This window comes from Vollenhovia emeryi, unplaced genomic scaffold (genome assembly GCF_000949405.1).
Source record: "Vollenhovia emeryi isolate VEMERY1.0 unplaced genomic scaffold, V.emery_V1.0 DF939155.1, whole genome shotgun sequence".
In the NCBI taxonomy this organism is placed as follows: domain Eukaryota; kingdom Metazoa; phylum Arthropoda; class Insecta; order Hymenoptera; family Formicidae; genus Vollenhovia; species Vollenhovia emeryi.
In genome coordinates this window covers 1,444,595-1,467,617 of record NW_011967211.1, presented here as the reverse complement: position 1 = coordinate 1,467,617, position 23,023 = coordinate 1,444,595, and the positions used below count along the sequence as shown (strand labels likewise).

The 23,023-nt window shown below is 40.4% G+C and overlaps 1 protein-coding gene across 1 annotated transcript in view; it reads left to right on the top strand.

Moving 5' to 3' along the window:
* LOC105565138 overlaps nucleotides 1-22,321 on the top strand; it is a 31,000-nt gene extending 8,679 nt beyond the window's left edge. The window contains exons 2-8 of the mRNA XM_012018087.1: nucleotides 5,217-5,296; nucleotides 7,277-7,355; nucleotides 10,994-11,166; nucleotides 16,440-17,368; nucleotides 18,963-20,609; nucleotides 20,762-21,814; nucleotides 21,947-22,321. Of these exons, the coding sequence (XP_011873477.1) occupies nucleotides 5,217-5,296; nucleotides 7,277-7,355; nucleotides 10,994-11,166; nucleotides 16,440-17,368; nucleotides 18,963-20,609; nucleotides 20,762-21,814; nucleotides 21,947-22,216 (4,231 nt within the window). The 3' untranslated portion in view covers nucleotides 22,217-22,321. The remainder of the gene's footprint in view (nucleotides 1-5,216; nucleotides 5,297-7,276; nucleotides 7,356-10,993; nucleotides 11,167-16,439; nucleotides 17,369-18,962; nucleotides 20,610-20,761; nucleotides 21,815-21,946) is intronic.
* The last annotated feature ends 702 nt before the right edge of the window (nucleotides 22,322-23,023 follow it).

The following is a 23,023-nucleotide window of genomic DNA, read 5'->3' as shown; positions in this document are numbered from 1 at the left end:
TTGTACTCAATCGCAATACTTTTCCCCCTAATGCATGCAGTTCATTATTAATCGAAAGCCACGGCTTTAGTAAATAACGAATCCTCAATTTCACACGCACTGTAAGACAAGTGTGTCAAATTTATAAATTTGTCGTAAAGAATTATTTGACGCCAGCACACGATTAACCAATGTAAGAAAATTGCTACAACGACGCTAAGTGGCAAATTCTAATTAAAGAAATTTATTGCGAAATTTTTATTTTTCGCAATAAATTTCTTTAATTAGAATTGGCCAGTTAGCGTCGTTTAGTAATTTTTCTATATATAAATTTATGTACTTTTACAAAAAATTTTTTACTCTTTGCTGTGTAAATACTTCATTGTGAGCGCGCCAATAAAAATACAGTTATTTCATATTAAACTTTCACAAATTTAATTTAATTATTGAATTCTGTATGCTATTACTAGATATGGGTATTTTATAGCTTTATGTATTGTATTGCAGTAACGTCTATGCGATCACTATAGAACTGAATAAAGATCCGTTTTGTACTCTTTTCTTCCTTTATGCTTTACCTATATTGCAACAATGTTCATTGTCAGAAGACGTTGATTGACAGAATATCCTTAAATATCTTTACCGCGATAGATCCGTATAATTCGTCTTTCGTAAATGTTTATTACGACGGCTAAATGAACGTAATAAAATGGAGAAACCCGAAGACGAAGGCAGGATGGCGACGTTATACTCGTGTCGGTTACAGCGATTTGCGATGTTGTAAGACGAAAGAATTCGTTTAGAAATGATCGTCACCTGCGCTGTCTCGATCCGCAAAACGATCACGTATTCAAACCGAAATCCTTTCAATGTCAGCGCGATGAAATTTCTATCAAAGTGTCGAAACCATGGACGTAGCGTCGACCTTTGTTTTCTTGTCTGACGAAAGCTGGTAAAGCACTTTTTTTCTATATATAAATCCTCAATCTGAGCGTACGAAAATTTGGAATGTGCGAAACATATCGAGATTTCGAGACTTCTTTGCATTATTCTAAGTACTTTTTTAAATCATGCTAACGTGAAAAATTACATTAACTATAATGGACGATATTATACCATACCTTAACAGAATTGTGTAATTACGATGTAAAAACCATGAATATAAATTATTCAGCGAAACACAGTTGAATTTTTCATTTCTAAACTCGTCGGGCTAGAAAGAATTTCTCATTTCTTACAATAAAAAAATTTAGTTCCCGTTTTAATGACGTACATATAGAATAAAACTACCGTTGGTTGCATGCCAAAGTATATACTTGCTTGTTCACTCTACACGTATGGTCACATGAAAAATGTGAAAATAGTAGGAGAGTAAAGAAGAGTAAAAAGTATTTGAGGTACGAGGTACTTATTATCATATCTTTATGTAGAAATCTAATTAACGATAATTTCGATACGGTCTCTGCAAGATTATCGGATGATCTACCTTGGATTTTCACTTCCTGATTCGAAGGACATAACTCTCGATGCGCGTCTAGTAAAATTTGGCAAATTTGCAAGCGGAATGTCGTGCTCGTGACATTATTACGATCCTATAAGAGATGACCTTCGAATATCCTAGCAGTTGTACTACGGACAGGCTGCTTTTCTCTGGGGCGAACGTGCCGTCGAGATGATCTCTAGGCGAATGTCCCATTAGCACTTTCACCCGCGTCTATTTCCTCGAGAGCATCGCCGTTATCCCGGCACTTACCATCGCGAAGAATTTCTTTATTCATTTATTCACATTTACTCACAGTGATCCATTTCATTGACAGTGATTCCATTATTCATGATAATCCGTTTCACGTCCGACAGGAAATTAAAATATGTTATTTCTTATTACATATCTTGCGAAAAGTAATCTAAATAATCTCAATATATGATTAACAATATTGTTTATAAAATATGACTTCATGCGCGCGCACACACGTAGACACACGCATAATATGTAATTATATAAAAGTATATATCTACAATACATATGAAATTAAAAGGTTGTTTAGAAAAACCTACACTTTCATTCGTCAGATTCATCAAGTGACTATTAGATATTATCGTATTTTTCAAGTTATTTGCCCACGGACAGAATTATAATAATAAGAGTAATTTAAAAACTTTATTTCCTTTATATCTTTATTCTTTCAAACATATGTTTTATTTGAACAAAAATACAAGGAGGGAGGGAGATATTTACGTAGTAGAAATCGCACTATTCTTACGAGTATGTCTAATTGGGATTCGATTTCTAAGAGCAATTTAAAAAATTTATTTCCTTTGTATCTTTATTCTTTTAAACATATGTTTTATTTGAACAAAAATACAAGGAGGGGGGAGGGAAACGATATTTACGTAGTAGAAATCGCACTATTCCTACGAGTACGTCTAATTGGGATTCGACTTCTCTCGATGACACTCGAGCTACCGCGCTATGTACCCCGCGAAACGATACTTTTCGGAGGTATGGCCATCGCCGCCCAAGGCACGAGATCCCGAGGACCCGCGTGCGTATCGGATCCCTGAGAAAGATTTCTCCAGTTCCGTTGACCCACTGACACTGAATTATCATTTGTATATGTGTGTGTGTATGTGTGCGCACGCCTCATGACTGCGACTTCTCGCGATACACGCAACGGAAAACTGTCCGGGTCCGCCGTCTGCGTCTGTGTTTTATCTCGTAGGGCGACGTCATACTTTACACCGTCGCGTTGTAAAAGCTGGTCCATTATTGAGGCTACAATCGGATAATTTTACGTGAAAGTAAATTAAAATAGTCTTTCTTGCAATAAATAAAGTTAATCGGAGAACGTGTCGATTCTGAATAATGAAAAATTAATTGTCAGTTTGGATTCTTCGTCATTTTTCAACTTGGATAAATTTATATTATTTTATTCAACGTTTACTTGTTTATTTAAATAATGGTTGTACACTACATCTACCATTCCTTTGTAATCAAATTCACTCATTATTTTTGTTAGTAGTTTATTTTTCCATACAAGAAAATATTTTAGATATGGAAAAATAGATATGAAAAATAATTTAAAAAATATACGTGCCACTTTTTTTCAACGATTTAAATTGGAGATAGATTACAAAGAAGTCGCGCGACATTATTGAAAATCGAGAATGTTGATTCCGGAATTTTTCCAGGTTGATCCCCCCGAAGTTTTAAGATGAAAATAATAAGTCTTATGCGTCCGTAACTTTCTTAATTATATTATTTTGTACTTGAGTAGTAATGGCTTCCGGATAGATTGTACTTATTATCTAACAAGTACTAAGGTGTCTACTCTCTAAAAGTCAATCGGTGCATCATCACTGAAAACAGTTGTCTGTGAATCAGTGAATATTCACTGTTTTCAGTGATGACCCACTGTTTGACTTTTAGAGAGTACGCATATAAAATAATAAAGTGTATCCCCCTTATTTAAATGCATCTTTTTCGATTCCAGACTTTAATCATGTTCATTCCTAATTTAAACAATGCTTAAAGTACAACAATTGTACGATTACGTTATATCGCTATTTTTTTCACATACAAAAATTACGTTTAGAAAATTATATCGGAGATGTTAATATAGCAGAAAAATGCAATACTTTGTTAAACGTGTCTTCAAGATCACTCACGTATATGTTTAGTATTTCTAGTATTTTGCTTATTTTATAACGTTACCTGTTTATGTATTTTCAAAAAATCCTTTATAAATTACATACGTTAAAAAGCTGAAAAAGAAAAACGTGTATGCGAAATACGCGAGAGAGGCGGCTACTCTCTCTTCATCTCAAGACAGCTGTACAAGCCCGCGGATACAGAAAGGAGGAAGCGCGTGCGGGAAAGATATTTACCTTCTTCTACTAGCAAGAAAATTCTGCTAGACGCACGTAGTCTGCCATCTCTTGATCTCGATTGGCCTGTAAATGCCCGTTAGGCGGCAAGACAACCGTACGTTCGTTTATCTACGTACGTTATTGTCGAAAGCCAACAATTCTCAATCATACAGTCATGTGCACACATATCTATATAATAATCCTTGCTTGGAGATGCAATTTGAAATATATACGCTCGCGTATCTGTCGTTGCTTTACGCGTAGGTGAGATATAAGAGTCTTTAGAAAAGTGCCCTACGGCCAATGAGACATTCTTCATGTAAATGAACTTTTCCTCGGCGATCATTTATCAGAAATACAACCAGTGAACCATATGGCGTAAAAGATTGCAGGCTTTCTCGTAAATCTCACGTTCTTGGGCTTCATTAAATCACGCTAAATTATCATATTTGCATTTTGTTCAAGACTTCATTATTGAGCCAATTGCGATATTCACTAAGAACAAATCAGTTTCAAATTTGCGAATATAGCATTGTCCATCCTCATAAAGTTTGTTTTGTATTTTTATGTATCTTTTACTGAAATCGTACAATGTAAAATACAATTTCTGTTAACGTTGCAACATTTATACAATGCTGTCACTACTTAAGAGTGTTATATTAATTGTTATAATGTTCTGTTTCAATTTGTGTGATATGTAATCGAGTAAAATAATTCGAAGTTGTATGAAAACGAAGATCAACTCTTATTGTTAATGGACAAAATCGAAACTAGAACGAACAAACGAGCGTAAGCAATGTCTCGTGTCGGGAACGCGACGAATTCAATCGGTTTGTTCTTGATCTTTTTTTTCCTCTCTCTCTCTCTCTGTCTCTCTTTTCTCCTCACAGAGAAAGTACATACGACTACCTGAAAGCATTTGCAATGTCGTTGTACGCCATATATTTTCACGAATACGATGGACAATTCTGTTTTTAGCTTAACTTTTTCTTCGATACTATTTATACCGAGACTTTTCGCGGTGGACAAGGGTGTAGTCATTATACGAAATATTACTATTAATAAAAATATATCAGTCTTGCTAAAATATTAAATACGAAAAAAAAGTTTAAAAACGTCAGTGTTACTTGACCATATCTGGCGTTTGTAATAATACAGAAATTTGTTGTAAAAAATATTACCTCAGCCAGGGTTTGAACCTGGACCTCCCTACACTCTAGGCGGGCGTCTCACCAATTCGACCACTGAGGCGACATTTAGGAATATTCTTATTGGTTAAAATATTGAAACTTTGATCGCATTGCTGAACAATCGCCCCTAAGATTATTTTAATATGGATAAGTGATTGTGTCTCTCTGTTTCGGTTTCAGAGGCAGCCTGGTACTGCTGTGTATATTAGTTATTGTGGTGCCAGCACTACCGTCGACAGTCAGCCACTTCGATATTTCCGGTAAGCGCATTTTACCGTAAAAAAAAGAGCATTACGTCTTGCGTTAATATATTACTCATTCATGTCGTGCGCCACTCTTAGCGAGGTGACGCTAACACCCCGCGGCCTGATTTCCCCATGGACCTGCGTCGCCGCGAGGTTTTTCAATCCCTGTCCGCAGCATCCTTGCAAACTGTCTTACATTCTTGAAAGAAGAGCTTAGCATGCCTAAACTATCATTTTCTTTAACGCGCGACGTTGTCAAGCAAATTAAGCCGGACGCACTGTAACGTCGAGAATGATTTATGCCGACGTACGGGGATAATGATAATTATAGTCAATGTATGCACGCGGAAAATGTATGTACAATCTATTGGGCGGATACATCCAGCCGGATGATCAATAAAATCCGACAAACGTCTGCTTTGCAAAAAAAGATGCGCAAGATCGGCATTTACAAAGTAATAATTTTTACACTTCGAAAGTTTGCACGAAGGTTTAGAAGAAGCGCGTGTATTAACGCTTCTTTGCATAGTTTACTACCTTTTCTATCCTTTCTTCATGTACTTTGAAGATATTTTACGGAGTATGCGATGAGACAAAATAGCAGGCTTCATTTATGTATCACGGTTATTTGCCACTTTAACAGTAAAACAAGAAGAAAACCGTGACCATTCCGATTAATGTATCTATTACATTTGCATAAACGTAATTGACCAGTGTCAACCTTTATAACCGGCGTATCACCTTCGGACAGAAACGTTGAATAATTTACAAGAAAACACACCTTGGGTAACCTTGTAATTCTCAGGAATCGTTTAGCGTTTTTCAGGATGTACCCGTCAAATTGGTCTTGTGCAAAAGAAATGATTGTGTGATTGGCGAAGTAGTAGCGTGTAATTCTTTTATCGGCTATTAATCGAACATGCCAATCTTCACATGTAGTTTCACTAAAAAAAAAAAAAATTATCGAGATATACTGTGCGTATGTTGCGTGTATTGCGCGCTCTCCCCCCCTCTCTCTCTCTCTCTCTCCGATAATTAATAAAATACTTTGTAAAAATCGATATATAGGGTGTACTAAAACCACCGGATATCCTTTTACCGCCGTACCTGAGCGCGCGAAATCTCAGGCCTGTCATTTGTGAAATGTAATCGCTTATTATTTAAAAATTTATATTATAGCCTCAACATTTTTGTATTAGAATTTTTGTCTCGAAAGTTTCTAAAGAATTCATGATTAAAAGAGGATATCCGGTGGTTTTAGTACACCCTGTATGTGTACAATATGTAGGAATATTTGTGAAATATTTTCTGCATCATTAACGTACGTTTTTTTTGGTCGTTTATTTGAGAGCGAATTGCTGAAATGCTAATTATGTAAGGGAGGAAGCGGGTTGGTGTTACCAATTTGAAGGAAACGAAGAACAATAGTGAGACTGCTCTCACGTCGGCACGTAAAATCGGCCTATGAGACATTAGAATCGTAACGGCGCAAGATTACATCGAATTGGAACGGAGGGAATCCTTCGTTAAGAATTTCAATAAGCGTGATCGTTATTTAACTTGGGCCATTACGCGTGGCTTCTTTCATTTACGTATCTTTATCTTGTCGTGCGTGCGCGTGTTTGGCAATTGGTATCACGGCACACGATACACGTTTGAAACACCTATGTGTGTCAAGGATTTTTTATTTATACTTTCTGTTTGAAATATGTAAGAAAAATATCACTGCGCGTGACTTAAAAGTCGCTGACTTTTTCCCACAAGAGCGATTGCTATTGCGGGTGAAGCGATTCACCCTAACACCCTAACACCCTAACACCATTAGATATCACTTCTTAAGGAACCAAAGCTCTTCAAAATCACAACCGTCGAAAAAGCTCTTATTTAGAAAGATTAATTTTATAGTTTAGATGTCAATGCTCGTAACGTTTTTATGCGCATGTGTAAATTAAAAGACATAAATATTTATAACGATCTGCATATTTCTCGTTACAGAGTACATCTACGGGATAGATCATGATTTGCAAGCGAGAGCACGCTCGGCCATCGAAGCGGAGAGATTCGCCTATCGATCGTAAGTTAATCTCAGTTTTCGAAGATACGAATTTCGTTAAGAAAAAAAGTATTTTGTCTCCCATAAATTCCTGCGAAATGCAACCCGGTGAAAACGCGCGTACTTTCCAGTCATGCCGTACGATTAACGACCGCAATATATTACGATCCGGTTTATTTTACTTTTGCGAATTCTCGCGGCGAAATGCAAAATTTTGCCAAACTGACGTTTATATAATCTGTCTATTTCAATAAGATCCGTGATAGTACAGGAATTCCGAAAGCCACGTATGCGTGCGCGCACGCACGTAGCCGAATGTATAATGAAGTCGGGTCACGATCGGATCGTGAGAGAGAAAAAAAACAGATGCCATTGTGGGCGTCAAGGACAAACGGATCTCTCTCTCTCTCTCTCTCTCTCTCTCTCTCTCCTTCTCTCCTCCGATCGTCTGTAATTAATGAGAAATTGATTTTCTGGTGCGCAAGAAAGAGAAACGTTCCAGAATGTTATTTCTCTATCTTTATCCAAGACGCCATTCATTAGGAAATAAGGACGGTGACAATTTTTGATACCGATATCTATCACTTTCTCTAATCTCTCTGAAATATACAAATAAACGAGATTTGTAACCTTATAATAACATGTATATTAGCTCGATGAGAGACTTAAAGGTACTCATACGTTAAAGTTGATTTATTACTTTCTGTTACGCACAGTTTTATGAGGTCGGGCATTCTTCTCGGAGGTGATAAATCACTTTAAATCGCGTGGGTTTATACGAATGTGTAACCCGCAAAGTAAGCAATTTCTATGAATGAACGAATTGGAATGATGTGAAACGGTTTGGTTTATACGATATTGCGATTGTGTGGCGATAGCAATATAAATGATAACGAAGGCGAATAAAATTTATCTATTTTTTTTTTCATGTCAAATAACACGGAGGGGATATTGATTTTCGTAAAGACGCGTTCGTCGAATTTTCCCCGCGTACATCCTGCGAGAGATCGATTTTGGAGAGAAGAATCCTTCGCATCGGGAAGATTTCGGGATTTTTTAAAAATACGTTACGATATGCACGATGCGGATTTTTATTAATGTATCGCTATCTCGTGACGTCTGGCAGTGACATTCATGAAAATAGCCAGACAGTCGGCGCGCCAACGGTTTGCGTAACACTTAATTTTGTGATTAAACATTTATTAACAGCAATTAGCATGAAATCGCTGTAAAGGTGCACGAGAATGCAATCTATTTGCATCGTGGCCAACGTGAAATATTGAGACGTCGGACGTTTCGGGTGAGATAAAGTGACGCGCGTTAATATTATAATTAGTGACAGCTTAGCGTAGAAGCTTGGCTTCTCTCTTTCGAGAAACTGAACTGAATCAATATGCATAACGGAAGCCGAGATGTAGACATCGCTGTAAAACCGCCGTTTACTAAAGGCGAACAGTGTTGACTGTCCTTTCGTAGGAATGCCGTTGATTTTACCGGGAAGGAGATCGATTCCGCCGATGACGTTTACAAGTTGCATATATTTTTACGTGCCGATAACAAAAAGAAGGAAACTGTTAATTTTTTAAATAAATTTTTCAAATCTCTTCTTTCTTTCGGCAAATATTATTAGGCGCCAGCACCAAAGTCCTACAAGTTTCCAAGAGATTTCAAATAAACCTGGAGATTTGACGTAATAGAAAAAAAAACGTTACGCACATCGTACCCTCGTGTTTTTCGCCAATGGAGGAAAAGAGAAAGAAATATTATAATCGATACAGATTCGTCAAAAAGAGAGTCTGTTTATCTGTTTCCAAATGGAAAAGCGCCGATCGCAGCGGAAGTAACTCGTGTATCAACAGTTCTATTAATCTTTTTTCCACGACGAGAATGGATTTCTCGTTTATTGACTCGATCGACGAGTTGTCGCACGTGCTTCGACGGGCTGGCGACATTAGAGAACGACAATCATGACGACGGCGATCATGGCCACGTGTACATACACGGCATATCTCGCAATGCCCGTGCGTGCACGCCTCCTCCCGTGACCAGCAGCCTTCTCGAGGTCGAGGAAAGGGAATAGCGGCGGCAATGGTTGCACGAGAAATCTTCCTCGTGACTGAAATGCCGATGCCGGATCGGCCGATCCTTTCCTCGGCCATGAAAGTAAAAGCGTGCGTCGTGCGCAAGAAAAAGGGGGAAATGGAGCAGGAAGGACGCGTACAACTTCTAGCGGAACTGGATTCCGTTCTTCCACCTCGAGCGAAAGGACGCATATAGATAGCGAGATCCGCGACGTGAGGGGGGGGGGGGGAAGGTCTTGCCGGCGCAGCAAAACATTTATGCTTTACACCGCCATGACAAGTATCGTCATTATTATAAAAAGAATTCTTACGAGATTTTTATTTGCACAAAACTTCGTTTCGGTAAATCCGCGAATTATTGTAATTATGACAAATTATTCCCCATTCTATTTTGCTCGGACAGTAAACTAACACTTGCACTTTTACGAAAAAAAAAGAAACAAATGTATTCAGTAACATTTATCTATTTCTCTCCAACAAGACGAGCTTCAACCATAACGAAGTATCCTCTCTTCATTTTGTTTTACTGTAAAATTCAGAAAATAATTCCAAGCCCAGCGAGAATATCGCGACGATTGCAATAAAAAAAGAAAGAAAATAAGGGAGATACGTTATGTAAAGACGAAAGAGACGATAGAGACAAAAGAATGGTGGAAGTGGAAGTAATAGCTATATAATGTTAACAAACAATTACTGTTTTACAGGAAATTGATTGATATACTTGTGGGGGAAAGATTGCTATATTCACTCTGTAATGCTCGAGTGTCAAGTGGCAATTTCTAATAATAGACTATTACGTACGCTGTGTTAAATTACAGGAGACATTCCTGGAAATTTTAAGTGACCTCTATAGTATATTCGCATGCATCTTGCACCACGTGATTTAAGATATCGAAGAGATTTAAAAGTTAGGTTCTTTTTACGATCGAAGGTTCGAAGAAATTACGATTTAAAACGTACCCTTATCAGTTCTTATCACCCAAACGTATGTACACTACACGGAGAGAGAATTTTATCTTAAAATTTACCCTGAAAATCATGTAATCGTGGGACAACATGGCATTTTGAAGCACTTTATGAGAAGAACTATATGATACTTTTTAAAACTTTATGAGAGTTTTTAAAATTTTATACATTTTACTTTAATAGTAAAATTTGCTATAATAGTAAAATGTATGGTAAAATTTAAAAAAACTCTCATAAGTGCACAATATATCTTTATACATTTTACTATAATAGTAAAACGTATGGTAAAATTTCAAAAAACTTTCATAAAGTTCTCCGAAATGCCACGTCGTCCCACGATTACAAGATTTTCAGGATAAATTTTAAGAGAAAATTCTCTCCGTGTAAGAATCACCGATGTCTTCCCGTATGAATTTAGGCACATGCAGAACACATATACACTTTCCATGTATGTATATGCAAAATGTATAAATGTGTCGATATGCGTGATGCAAATTCACGTGGGAAGGCATCAGTGATTTCTAGTGTACGTTTGCTGTTGAATTCGCTCCGGTATCGCTGTTCGATTGATCGTATCGTCCGGAAATGATTAAAGTTTGCTTCTTTCTCCAGGCGGACAAACAAGATACAATCGGTCAACGCAACCTGCAGAATCCGATCAGACAGACCTTGTCCACCGAGCAAGTACAGGACGCCTTCCGGTGTTTGCAATAATGTGAGACACCCTGCCTGGGGTGCCAGAGGTTCCCCGTTCCTCAAATTACTACCACCGGAGTATTCGGATGGTGAGAAAGTGCACAATATATCTTTAATATCTTCGACACGGTGCTTCGTATAAAATGAAATATTATAAGTCTATTATTTCCCTGCCGGAAATAATTCTACAACATTCTACAAAAAAATATGTATACTACCAGAATCTAAGAAATTCTACGTAAATTTAAAAAGTGTTATAAAAATCAACATGAAAATGCTAGAATTGGAACACTTTTGTTAATATTTGTAATATTCTACAAGTAAGCAGATGCTTTAATTCTTTAAGATTTTGTTGCTTCTCAAATTTTGAAAACTAGTAAAATTTTGTACTAATTTTTACAAAATTGTACATTTTTATGAAATACTACTTGCAACAATTTCTTGATTTGAGAACATTGTAATTTGCGGTACTATTTCGTAGATATTTTTACAAGAAAATTAATGTTTCAACGAATATAAAAATTTCTACAAATTTCTATTTCAAGTCAATTTTTTGTAGTTATCTATAGAAATTTTTTCCGCTAGGAAACTAATGGGAAATAAATTAAATCTAGCATTTCCAATATCGGTTCAATAATGTAAGATGGACGCCTTCTCTTATTTAGCTAATATGTCTATTTAGCAATACTGGTCTAATATCGGCCAATGCATGTCCAATATAAATCTAATATTATATAATTATTATCGTGCAACATGTACATTCATTTCACGGCCAATATTGGCTTTACGTTGGGCAAGATTGGCCAATGCATTTCTAATACAACCAATATTTAGCCAATGCTCTGTGCTACTAGGGTAGTAATTCGACCTCACTGACGTCGATTCGACGTTAGCGGTCGCACTGGGGCAGCATCGTTGGCATTCGTAATGGTCGCAATGATAAATTTGAATATTGAAAGTGAAGGAAGGAACGTTACCAAATTAATAATAAAACATTATATCGCGAGTCGCCACGGCCTCCCTTCATTTGGGTGAGAAATTGATAGGAACAAGGGCCTCCGTCGTTGCACTATTATCGTAATACTGTTCCCCCCCGATTGATGCAGCATCGAGAATGGAAAGTGAAAATTGGAACGCGCGTGCTAGCCTACCTAGACAAGCGAGCCTAGATCCACTTTGACGCCGGCTTGTTTGGTATGGCCGATACGCGCAGCCTTCTTAGGGGGCCTTAGAGAACGCGGATTAGCATGCGGAAAGGCGCGCGCGCGTGCTCGGGGGCCCGTTGAAATAGAGAGTTTCGTGAGTTGGGTCTTCTCTCTCCCCCGCCCGTGCGCGCTATATCAATTGCGACATCGTGTGTGCACACGCAACACGCGGACACTATAAAATAATAGAAGATCTCGCGATCCTCGCGAGCGAGCGCGCGCGATCGTTTGTGCCGGCCGTTACGTGCTCGCGCTGCGTAACACCATTACTTCTCTCTTTCATCCTCTCCCCCCCGGTTTTTCCCGGAAAGAAAAGGCCTCTTCCTACCTCCGGTCGCGTGCTTCTTCACCGCGGGCATGAGCGTCGGGGCTTGTTTCTTTACGCCGCCCGGTACACTGAGAAAAATTTTCATCGGATAAACCAATTAAATAGTATGTCCGATGGTTAATTTTTCCGATTACGTTTTCCGATTAAATTATGGATATATCCGATGAAATGCAATTACCGATGAAATTTGATTGAAAAACCGATCAAATTTTTCATCGGATATACAATTTAATCGGATATATCCGTTCGTTATCATGTAATTGGATTATCCGATTATATTCAATCGGACATTTTTCTCAGTGTACTAATCTTTCGATTACTTCTATCCTTCTTTCCGGGACGACGTCGTTTTACGACGGATTGAATGCGTGTGCATGACCGCTTTTATACGTCAAATCGTATCTTTTGTTGAACACGGTATAAATTTTGAAATGAAATAGTGAATATTTTTTCCCCCCCGCTCATTTCTTACGACTAATATTACAGAAATGTGTTTAACGTTGTTGTTATACGAATTATATATGCGAAACCGGATCTAGAATTGCCAGTTGTACTACGTGGAAGTGTGGATATTGTGAGAGCATAAATCATCAAGTTAATTAGCTCAATCGCTTACATGACTCTGTACTTAAAATTTATAATTTACACACATGTATACACGGAGAGAATTCCTTAACATTTATTTTGAAAATCATGTAATCGTGGGACAACACGGCATTTTGACGAAATTTCGAAATTTTACTGTACATTTCACTAGTAATTATGCTTAGTATACGTTTTACTAGTAGAGAATGTATAGTAAAATTTCTTATACGTATGGTAAAAAACTTATACAATTTTTCAAAATGCCATATTGCCCCACGATTGCATGATTTTCATGGAGAAATTTTAAGAGAAAATTCCCTCCGTGTAAAATTATAGACAAAAATATACGCGTAAATTTTGACACGTATTTTATCAATATGCTTTTAAATATATAATATAAATGTGTATAGCAATATAATTAATTTTATATACGCAGAAAAAATAGACTCACATTAACGCGATCATTGTTTCGTATATACGCAACAATCGACATTCTTCTCAGCAGCACTTAATAATCTCACACTCCAACAATATTGCAGTCTTGTTGAAATACTATAATTGTCACTTTAAGAATACATATAATTATTTTGACAATAAATTCATTTTAATCATTATAATCTTCGATTTAAAAATGTGTTATTTTCTATCCAATATTGTTTCCTTTTCATTCAAGAAAATTATTATTTTTAAGTAATAAGCATATATGTTTCTTGATTAAATTATGTAAAATTGCTTTATTCAAGCTTTTCTTCCTTTAACGCGATATAATCCCATTTCAAGATTTTCACGTTGAAACTAAAGATATTTTCAAAAGAAGAACGTCCCTTTGTTCCGTGTACACGCACACACACATACTAATGTCGTATATTCTGATTCCCCAAATATATTTCGTATAACAATCGCGCGTAAAGCTGTAAATAGAATTTCACGAGTGGGTCGCCTAAAGTAGGTTGAGTTCTTGGCGTTTTCGCGTTAACTAAGCGAAAATTAAATTGGCACTACCAAATTATTCGGAGTCCTGGCTTTCGGCGATGTCCGAGTGCACGTAGAAAGAGAGGGAAAGGCAGGCAGCTGGCGCCCATCTCCGGGAAAAGAATTCAAACGAAAATATGAAAGTGAGAAGACCGAAGAAAGTGACTGTGGTTCTTCTGTGGGCAGTGGTTGCCAGACGGCGCCTTTCGACGTCGTTGACCCCAAAATACCTCGATGATCGCTGAATGCCTTTCTATAAATTTTCATTGCGCTTTTACGACAGAACAATCACGCGAGAAGATAGACACCTTGTTATATATTACGAAAGAAAGAACTGTATCGTGAAAATTTCCGAATCACCCATATTACGTAATGAAAGAATTGGTCATGTAAATCTGATTATTGTGACCTTAAATTGTCAACTTTAATACAAGTCAAAAATTTTTTTAGTGGATCTTCACAAATCGTTTGATAAAACGCATCAAAAGACGGCGAGATTTAAGAGAAAGTTTTTCTAAGCTCGTTCCAATATGTTGAAATTATCAGAATTAGGAATAATCACGATTCGTTAAAATAGTATTCGGTAATTTTATGCTCTCGCCGAAAAATCTTGTCGACGAGAGCGAATAGAAATGAAAAAGTCAATCGTTTCGCAGTGCATAAGCGCGCCGTCGTCATCATTGATGAGCCGTGCGCGTCACGAATGAAAGGGCCACGTTTCATTGTGTAGGAAGAAACCATGGCGCTGTGTAACACTTACTGCGTGATCATTAAAGAGCGACGCCTGTGCGTAACCATGACACAGAATTTTGACACACATTGGACTTTTCGAGACCGAACGAGGAGTCGCCTCCTCCGCGGCTCCTTCGCCGGTAGCGTCAGCGTGAGTCATCGCGCGCATCCGCATGAAATATCACATTTGTTTTATATAAATATTGCTTGTTCGACGTTTTTTAGATCCGTCTCCACAATTAACGCATTGTTGGTAATTTCATGAATATTATTATTTTCAATTAATAAAATTTGTATGGCTCAAATGTGATAAACACAAATTTGAAGGACTAAGAGCCGTGACAGGGTGTTGGTGTCTAAACATTTCATATTTTAAATTTATTGCGAAAAATATTACCTCAGCCAGGGTTTGAACCTTTGAGAGGGCGGCCCAGGTTCAAAACCTGGCTGAGGTAATATTTTTCGCAATCAATTTACAATATGAAATATTTAGACACCAACACCCTATCACGGCTCTTAGTCCTTTACTCCTTCGAAATTATTATTTTATTTCATTGATTCTGCACTCTCTTATCGAATTCGCCGACGTATTCAAACGTGGGATGCATTCGTGTCACCTTGCACTAAATATTTGCATCCCAGTATATTATCTCATATTGTCACACTTCGCACTCCATACATATTATAATGTTACACCCTTCATTTCTATTGTGCATACGTATGAAAGACTTTCATCGAGAAATTCTTTGAATTTCTCAATCGTCACATCTGCGTTTGCTTTAATGTTCTATTCCCTCTGTTCAAAGCTGAGATAATTTGACATGAATGTATTTAATCTCATTAATGCTATTCATCCTTTCTATTAGAGAGTTATAATTGTCTCAATAGCGAAACTTATTTAAAGAAGAAACCATTCTTACCCACGGCATAAAAACAAAATGCAATAAGTGCAAACGATCGAAAGTTGCTTGCCCGGAAAGAACAGCGTTCTACATCTTCGCGAGCGTATTTTAAAAATACAATTAACTGTTGCATTAAACATGCGAGGTATAAATGTCATAATACATCTTCGCTTTCCATTGTTTCACATAACTTTCTTTGTCAACATATTTTTCAATCGCACATATTTTCTCCTGCTAATAATTGAAATTCATTTCTGGATAACGTTTATCTATAAATAGAAATTTATGAAATGTAAAAAGATTGATGCTTAAAATTGATGTAGCGTAAACATTTTAAAGAATGTATACTTATGGTCACGCTGCGATACAACGTGACATTGAAAACTGGAGAACGTCGCTTTCTCTCCAATTTACGAGACTTGCATAACTTTCAATAGCATTGTTTTATCAGTCCATCAATTTGTTTCGATAGCGGGGAATTTAGAAACATGGATAAAAATATAATTCTGTGCGAGATAAAGAAAAAGATGGAGGAGAGATTTAAAAAAATACGAAAGAAAATAAAGATATTGCGAAAAGCGAAAGAGCAAAGTTTTCGAACGCTAACGAGCTCGTATATTTTTACATGTCCGCACTAGGCATCTCAAGACCGCGTCAATCGGTGGGTACTCACAGTTTGCCTGCGCCAAGCGACGTCATCTCCTACGTTCTAGCATCCTCCCCGAGGGTGGGAAGCCACGAAGGCTTGACCAGTCTCTCCGGGGTCTGGTCGGAGCTGGTGCTGCAGGACATCGCTGCCACGGTGCGCTCCGCGGGTGCCGAGGAGAAATGCTGCTCCGGTGTGCAGCAGCATCCGGAGTGCTACGAGATGCGCGACGAGAGATTCGGCTGCAGAGGCTACTGGCGATCGGTGCCGAGTTTAACGGTGCTCGGCTGTCAGTTCGAAGCGAGGGAGCAAATGAACGGTGTCTCGGCGTACCTGGACGGTTCCGGTATCTACGGCGCCACCGACGACAAGTTGCATCTGCTCAGGACCTACGAGGAGGGCAAGGTCAACCTGAGCACGTGCGAGTTATGCAACCGAACTGATCGAGATGCGCTCGGTCTACTGCATCGGGTCTTGTTGCGCGAGCACAATCGCGTGGCGGAGAGACTAGCGGAGGCGAACGTGCACTGGGACGACACGAAACTCTTCTTGGAGGCACGCCGCATCGTCGTCGCGCAGCTCCAGCACGTCACCCTCAATGAGTACGTGCCGGCGATATTGCGGGAAGCCGCACAGGTGAATCACGAGCTCAGGCCACTCGCCAACGGCTTCTACGCTGGCTACTCTTCGTCCAATAAAGCGGGTACATACCACGCAGCGGCACTGGCGGCCCTCCGCGCTCTCGTTTGGACGCGTGCCGATAAAATTGGGGACTTGGAAAGTCACGTTATCACTTCCGCCAATGGCATTGATCTCACATCCGCGCCAGACGCGGCCGCCTGGTCCATGCACGTTGCACGAGATCACGGAGTGCCCGGATACATCAAGTTCCTAGCCGACTGTTTGGGAGAGAACGTTAAAGTAAGTTCGATACCACAAACAAATCACAAATGGGGTGACACGTGGCTCATTCGGGAAGTAACCGACTGGTAATCGGTGGATCCCGAGTTCGAGTCCCACCGTCAGTCGTCACCCCACATATGCCTTGTAAAGGCATAGTTTCTATGTCCAAGTATTTTATATTATTTAAAATACTTAGCAAAATATAGACAAAGATTACACAATCTACAACTATATATATGACAACCTGATCGATACCGTTCGTTCCACTCCATTCTTTATCTTATAGGTTTTATAGGTATACAATGTCGGTTTCCTCTACAAGGTTCAGCAGAAAGATACATATAAGAGAGTAAGAGATAAAACTCGTACATAAAAAGTTATAGTGTCTCCTGAACTAAGAAAGTATGCATGTATGCCGTACATCTGTACTCGTGCCGTCAATGTATATATATACCGTGTTTGTACGTGTTTATACATATACATATACGAACGTGTCTTATATATAATATGTCGAGAACTTACATATTATATATACGATGTAAGTATATACGTGTTATTTCGCATACATGACACACATTCGCAATAACAGTGGCAATCCATTCCATTCCAATCCATTTCAACATCATTTGTATGAAAATTGTAATAATGTGCGTTTTCCGAGTGGCTCAGCCACTCATCTTTTGCTTACTTATTGTCCGTTTGTGTTAAGAAGCAATGAGAATTGACACTGATAGCGAATTCGGCAACTTGCGCTAGTGCGCACTAAGGCTTGTTTTCAATTCTTATATTTAAGAATCGTCTTAAATACTTTTTGAATTACTTCCTAGCCAGTAAAATGATCCGCTTAGCGTTCGTACGGATTATTTTTTTGGCCAAATAGTTTTTGGGCATGTACTTGAGACGACCATAAATATAAGAGTAGACTCTTACCAAGCCTTCCTTACGGGAAAAAAATACTCAAGTTTTGAGCGTTAACACTCGAGTGTTTTTTCCGTAAGGGCTTGGTGTGCACTCAGTGCGCACACTAGTGCAAGCTGCCGAATTCTCTGTTACAGTCTGTCACGCAAACATTGGAAACTGATAAGAATTCTTCAACGTCGCCAGCGGTAATTAACAACGTCGGCGTTTTCTTGACCAAACCTGGCATTTTTAATAATACAGAAAATTTATTGCGAAAAATATTACCTCAGCCAGGGTTTGAGCCTGGATCTCCCTACACTCTAGGCGGGCGTCTCAAATATTGAAAAACTGAAGTCCATTTCTTCATGAAAAAGGACAATAATCCTGCGATCGTAGACAGCATAACTTTTTATCTTCAATGTACCGCTATTATTTTTAATTTTCTTTTCAGTTTTCTAAAGTAAAGATACAGAGAGAATCTAAATCGTTTGCTTGCGGTGATATAAGGCCCTGAAGAATATAGGAAGCTATAAATTAATTATAACACATTATTAAACATACTGTACTTTTGGCCTCTTAAATTAAATGTTTATGAACAGGGCCAATTTGTTTGATTGTAGGTACAACTGCGTCATTTAAATCGTTCTTACGATCATATTTTTATCGTCTCTATACAACCGTTGCATGTAATAACCATTTCGCTTCGGTACAGATCGAGAACTTCACGGATCTAGCGAGAGTAATGCGACCCGAGCACGCACACCTGCTAAGTACGATTTACGCGAACGTGGAGGACGTGGATCTTCTTGTGGGCGGTGTCTTGGAGATTCCGGTCACGGGCGTCGCTGTGGGCCCAACGTTCGAGTGTCTTCTGAAGAAACAGTTTGTGACGATGAGAAATTCCGACCGTTTCTGGTACGAGAATGACATTCCTCCGTCAGGACTGACGGCGACGCAGCTGGTCGAGGTCAGGAAGGTGTCTCTCGCCAGTATTTTGTGCGCCAACACCAACATCCGCAGGATCCAGCCGAGAGTGTTTATCCGGCAGGACCAATACCTGAACAGCAGGATCAGTTGCGAGCAGTACGAACCCCTGGACGTCGCGGAATGGACCGAGGATCCGCTGCCGCTTCCTGTGATGCAGCATAACTCGGTGAACACGAGCACGGGCGAGCCGATACAGCTTCTGCCGGAGATCAGTCCCGAGGTGCTTGCCGCTGCGGTGAAGAGAGCTGAGGAAGAGCTGATCGAGCGGAAGCAGTTGGAGTACAACTCCTGGCTGGAACAGAGAATTGCCGACCCGAGATCATCCGCCGGCACCGCGGCCAGCTTCTCCAAGGCCAACAAGGACGCCCTGTTGCTCGCCAACTCGTCTATTATGTACGAACTGGCGACAAATGAGATTCTAAATGGTGTACACGGTCTTCGACGCAGGAGGCGGCAGGTCTTCGAAAACACGGAGAACGTTCTGGGCTTCCCCAACACGAACGAGTTCTCCGATCTGCTGCAGAACGTCGATATCTCCGGTTTCCTGAATCACCATCACAAGCCGACGAATCACGAGGAGGTTCAGTGTCCCGTGGACGATTCCCGATGCGATCCGACCACGCCGTACCGAACCCTGTCGGGCCATTGCAACAATCTGCGCAATCCCAGCCTCGGCAAGTCCCTGACGACCTTCGCCCGCCTGTTACCGCCCGCTTACGAGGATGGCGTTTCCAAACCGAGAAGCACTTCCGTTAACGGCGCGTCGCTGCCGAACCCCCGAGTGGTCTCCACTGTGATCCACCCCGACATATCGAATCTGCATAATCGCTACACGCTAATGGTGATGCAGTTTGCGCAGTTCCTGGATCATGACCTGACAATGACACCCATCCATAAGGGCTTTGCGGAGTCGATCCCGAGTTGCCGATCATGCGACTCGCCGCGCACCGTCCACCCCGAGTGCAATCCGTTCCCTGTGCCGCCGGGCGATCACTTTTATCCCACCGTGAACGTCTCGTCGGGCGCACGTATGTGTTTCCCGTCGATGAGATCGTTGCCGGGCCAGCAACATCTGGGCCCGCGCGAGCAGATAAATCAAAATACTGGTTTCCTGGACGCGTCGGTGGTCTACGGCGAGAACTCGTGTATCTGCAACATCCTGCGCGGCTTTAACGGCCGCATGAACATCACGTCGCACCCGAATCGCGGCAGGGACCTGTTGCCGCAGTCGCCAACGCATCCGGAGTGCAAAGCGCGATCGGGATTATGCTTCATCGGTGGTGATGGCCGCGCTTCGGAGCAGCCGGCGCTGGCAGTTATGCACACCATGTGGATACGCGAGCACAATCGCGCGATGGAAGGTTTGCGGCAGGTAAATATCTTTCTTTGCCGTTTTATTAAAATGTCAATTCGAAAGGAAACTGTCTGTCGTCACGTAGTCGCGATATACCGATTGAATCTACAGCAATCTGCCGACAGACTGCTAGTTCATCCTTTTGCGTTAATATAAAATTTTTGAAACAGGTGAATCCCCATTGGGACGGCGAGAAGCTGTTCCAGGAGACGCGACGCATCATTAGCGCGATGCTGCAACACATCACGTACAACGAGTTTCTGCCGAGGATCCTTGGCTGGAACGCCGTCAGCTTGTACGGTCTCAAGTTATTGCCCCAAGGTTACTACAAGGAATACTCGCCCACCTGCAATCCTAGTGTACTCAATGAGTTCGCCACCGCAGCCTTTCGAATTGGCCATTCCTTGCTGCGGCCGCACTTGCCGCGCATGGATCGCAGCTATCAGAACATCGACCCGCCTATCCTGCTGCGCGACGGATTCTTCAATCCGGACATGCTCTATCAGGAGAACATGATCGACGAGATGATCCGTGGCCTAGTGACCACGCCGATGGAGACGTTGGATCAGTTCATCACCGGCGAGGTGACCAATCATCTGTTCGAGCAGCGCGGTATTCCGCACTCCGGCGTAGATTTGATAGCCCTCAACGTTCACCGGGCCCGTGACCACGGATTGCCGTCGTACAATCATTACCGAGCGCTCTGTAACTTGAAGAAGGCCACTACATTCGAGGATCTGTCGAGAGAAATGGCGCCGGAAGTGATAGCTCGTATGAAACGCATATACACCTCCGTGGACGACATCGATCTCTTCCCGGGCGGTATGAGCGAGCGGCCGCTTCAGGGTGGCTTGGTCGGGCCCACTTTCGCCTGCATCATCGCCATCCAGTTCAGACAGTCGAGGAAGTGCGATCGTTTCTGGTACGAGACTGACGATCCAAACATCCGCTTTACCGAGCATCAGTTGGCAGAGGTCCGCAAGACCACTCTAGCTAAGGTGATGTGCGAGAACATGGACCACCAGACGGACATGCAGAGAGCGGCGTTCGATCTGCCCAGCAATTTCTTGAACCCACGCGTACCGTGCAGCTCCATGCCTCACATGGACTTCTCTGCCTGGCGAGAGACCAGACACGGCTGTCAGATCGGCGGAAGAAACGTCGCGGTCGGCGAGTCTGGCTTCCCTACACCTTGCACTAGTTGCGTTTGCACCAATGAAGGCGTAAGTATATTGAGAACAAACGCATCAAGGCCTCTCCGTTGCTCCAATCAAATAAATCTTTTTATAGCCCGTATCTCTTCGGTTTCTTCCAGCTCCAAGAAATGTTCATTTTAAAAATAAGTCTCCTTTCAGACGCAATGCGCCTCACTGAGAGTCACGGACTGCAATCAACTTTTGCGAGAGGCATCTCGAGAGGCGATTCTGCGGGACGATGTGTGCACCGCCCAATGCGGCTTCGCGTTGGCAGCCTCGGAGAGTAATGCGAGGCTACAACAATTCACCACGCCTAGCGGCTCGGGTTTCTCCGGTTTTCCGCCACATACGAACAATCTGAGAAGTTCAGCGACGCCAACCTCATTCAACGGCTTCAAGCTGCCCGACCTCTCGCAATTCATCGGCTGAATTGAAAGAGACGGGAAGACTCAAAATTCATAACTTTGTTTTACTGATTATTGTATTGTACGCAGAAAACACACTGCCTTTACTTGGAGAGACTGTATGACAAACGCGATCCCAAAATTTCGTAACCGGACAGTCGTGCTCGATATTATCAAGAAAAAAAACAAATACAGCGGACAGACGAGGAGAGACAGTAGGCATGTTTTTAACATATGTAAGATGCAGGAGATACTTAACGGAAGATAAAAGAAAGAGTACCTGTCGGCGTGTAAATATAGATAATAAGGCGCAAGTATTTAGTTCACTGAAGAAGAACAAGATCGCATCGTCGAAAAACTAAAAGAGAGCAGGAAGACACGCAAACGGGATATGTAACCTTTTAAATTAGCACGTAGTCATGATTCGATCATGTCGAATATAACAACAATTTCCAATTTTGAATATTATTCGAAACAGAAAAATTGTTGAGTCTTCAACGTGTTGAAAACTTGTCTTAAATGTTTCGAAAATTTAGATATTTTGTCTTTTAATACTCTACGTTAATATTCCTCACTATATTTTTAATGTTATCGATACTCCCAACTTCTACAGAAAGATTTTCTAAACATTTAAGAGTTAAAGAATCACGTTCCAATCTTCCAAGATCTGTCAAGACTTTCCTAGTTTCGAATAATAGTCGAAGCAATTAAAAGTTTTTACATATAATTGAAATATTTGATATCTCTTTAAAAAAGCGGGGAATTAGAATCGTTGCCAGAAATAACGCGCGTACAAGCAAGACTTGCAATGTACACTATGGTGATATTACGT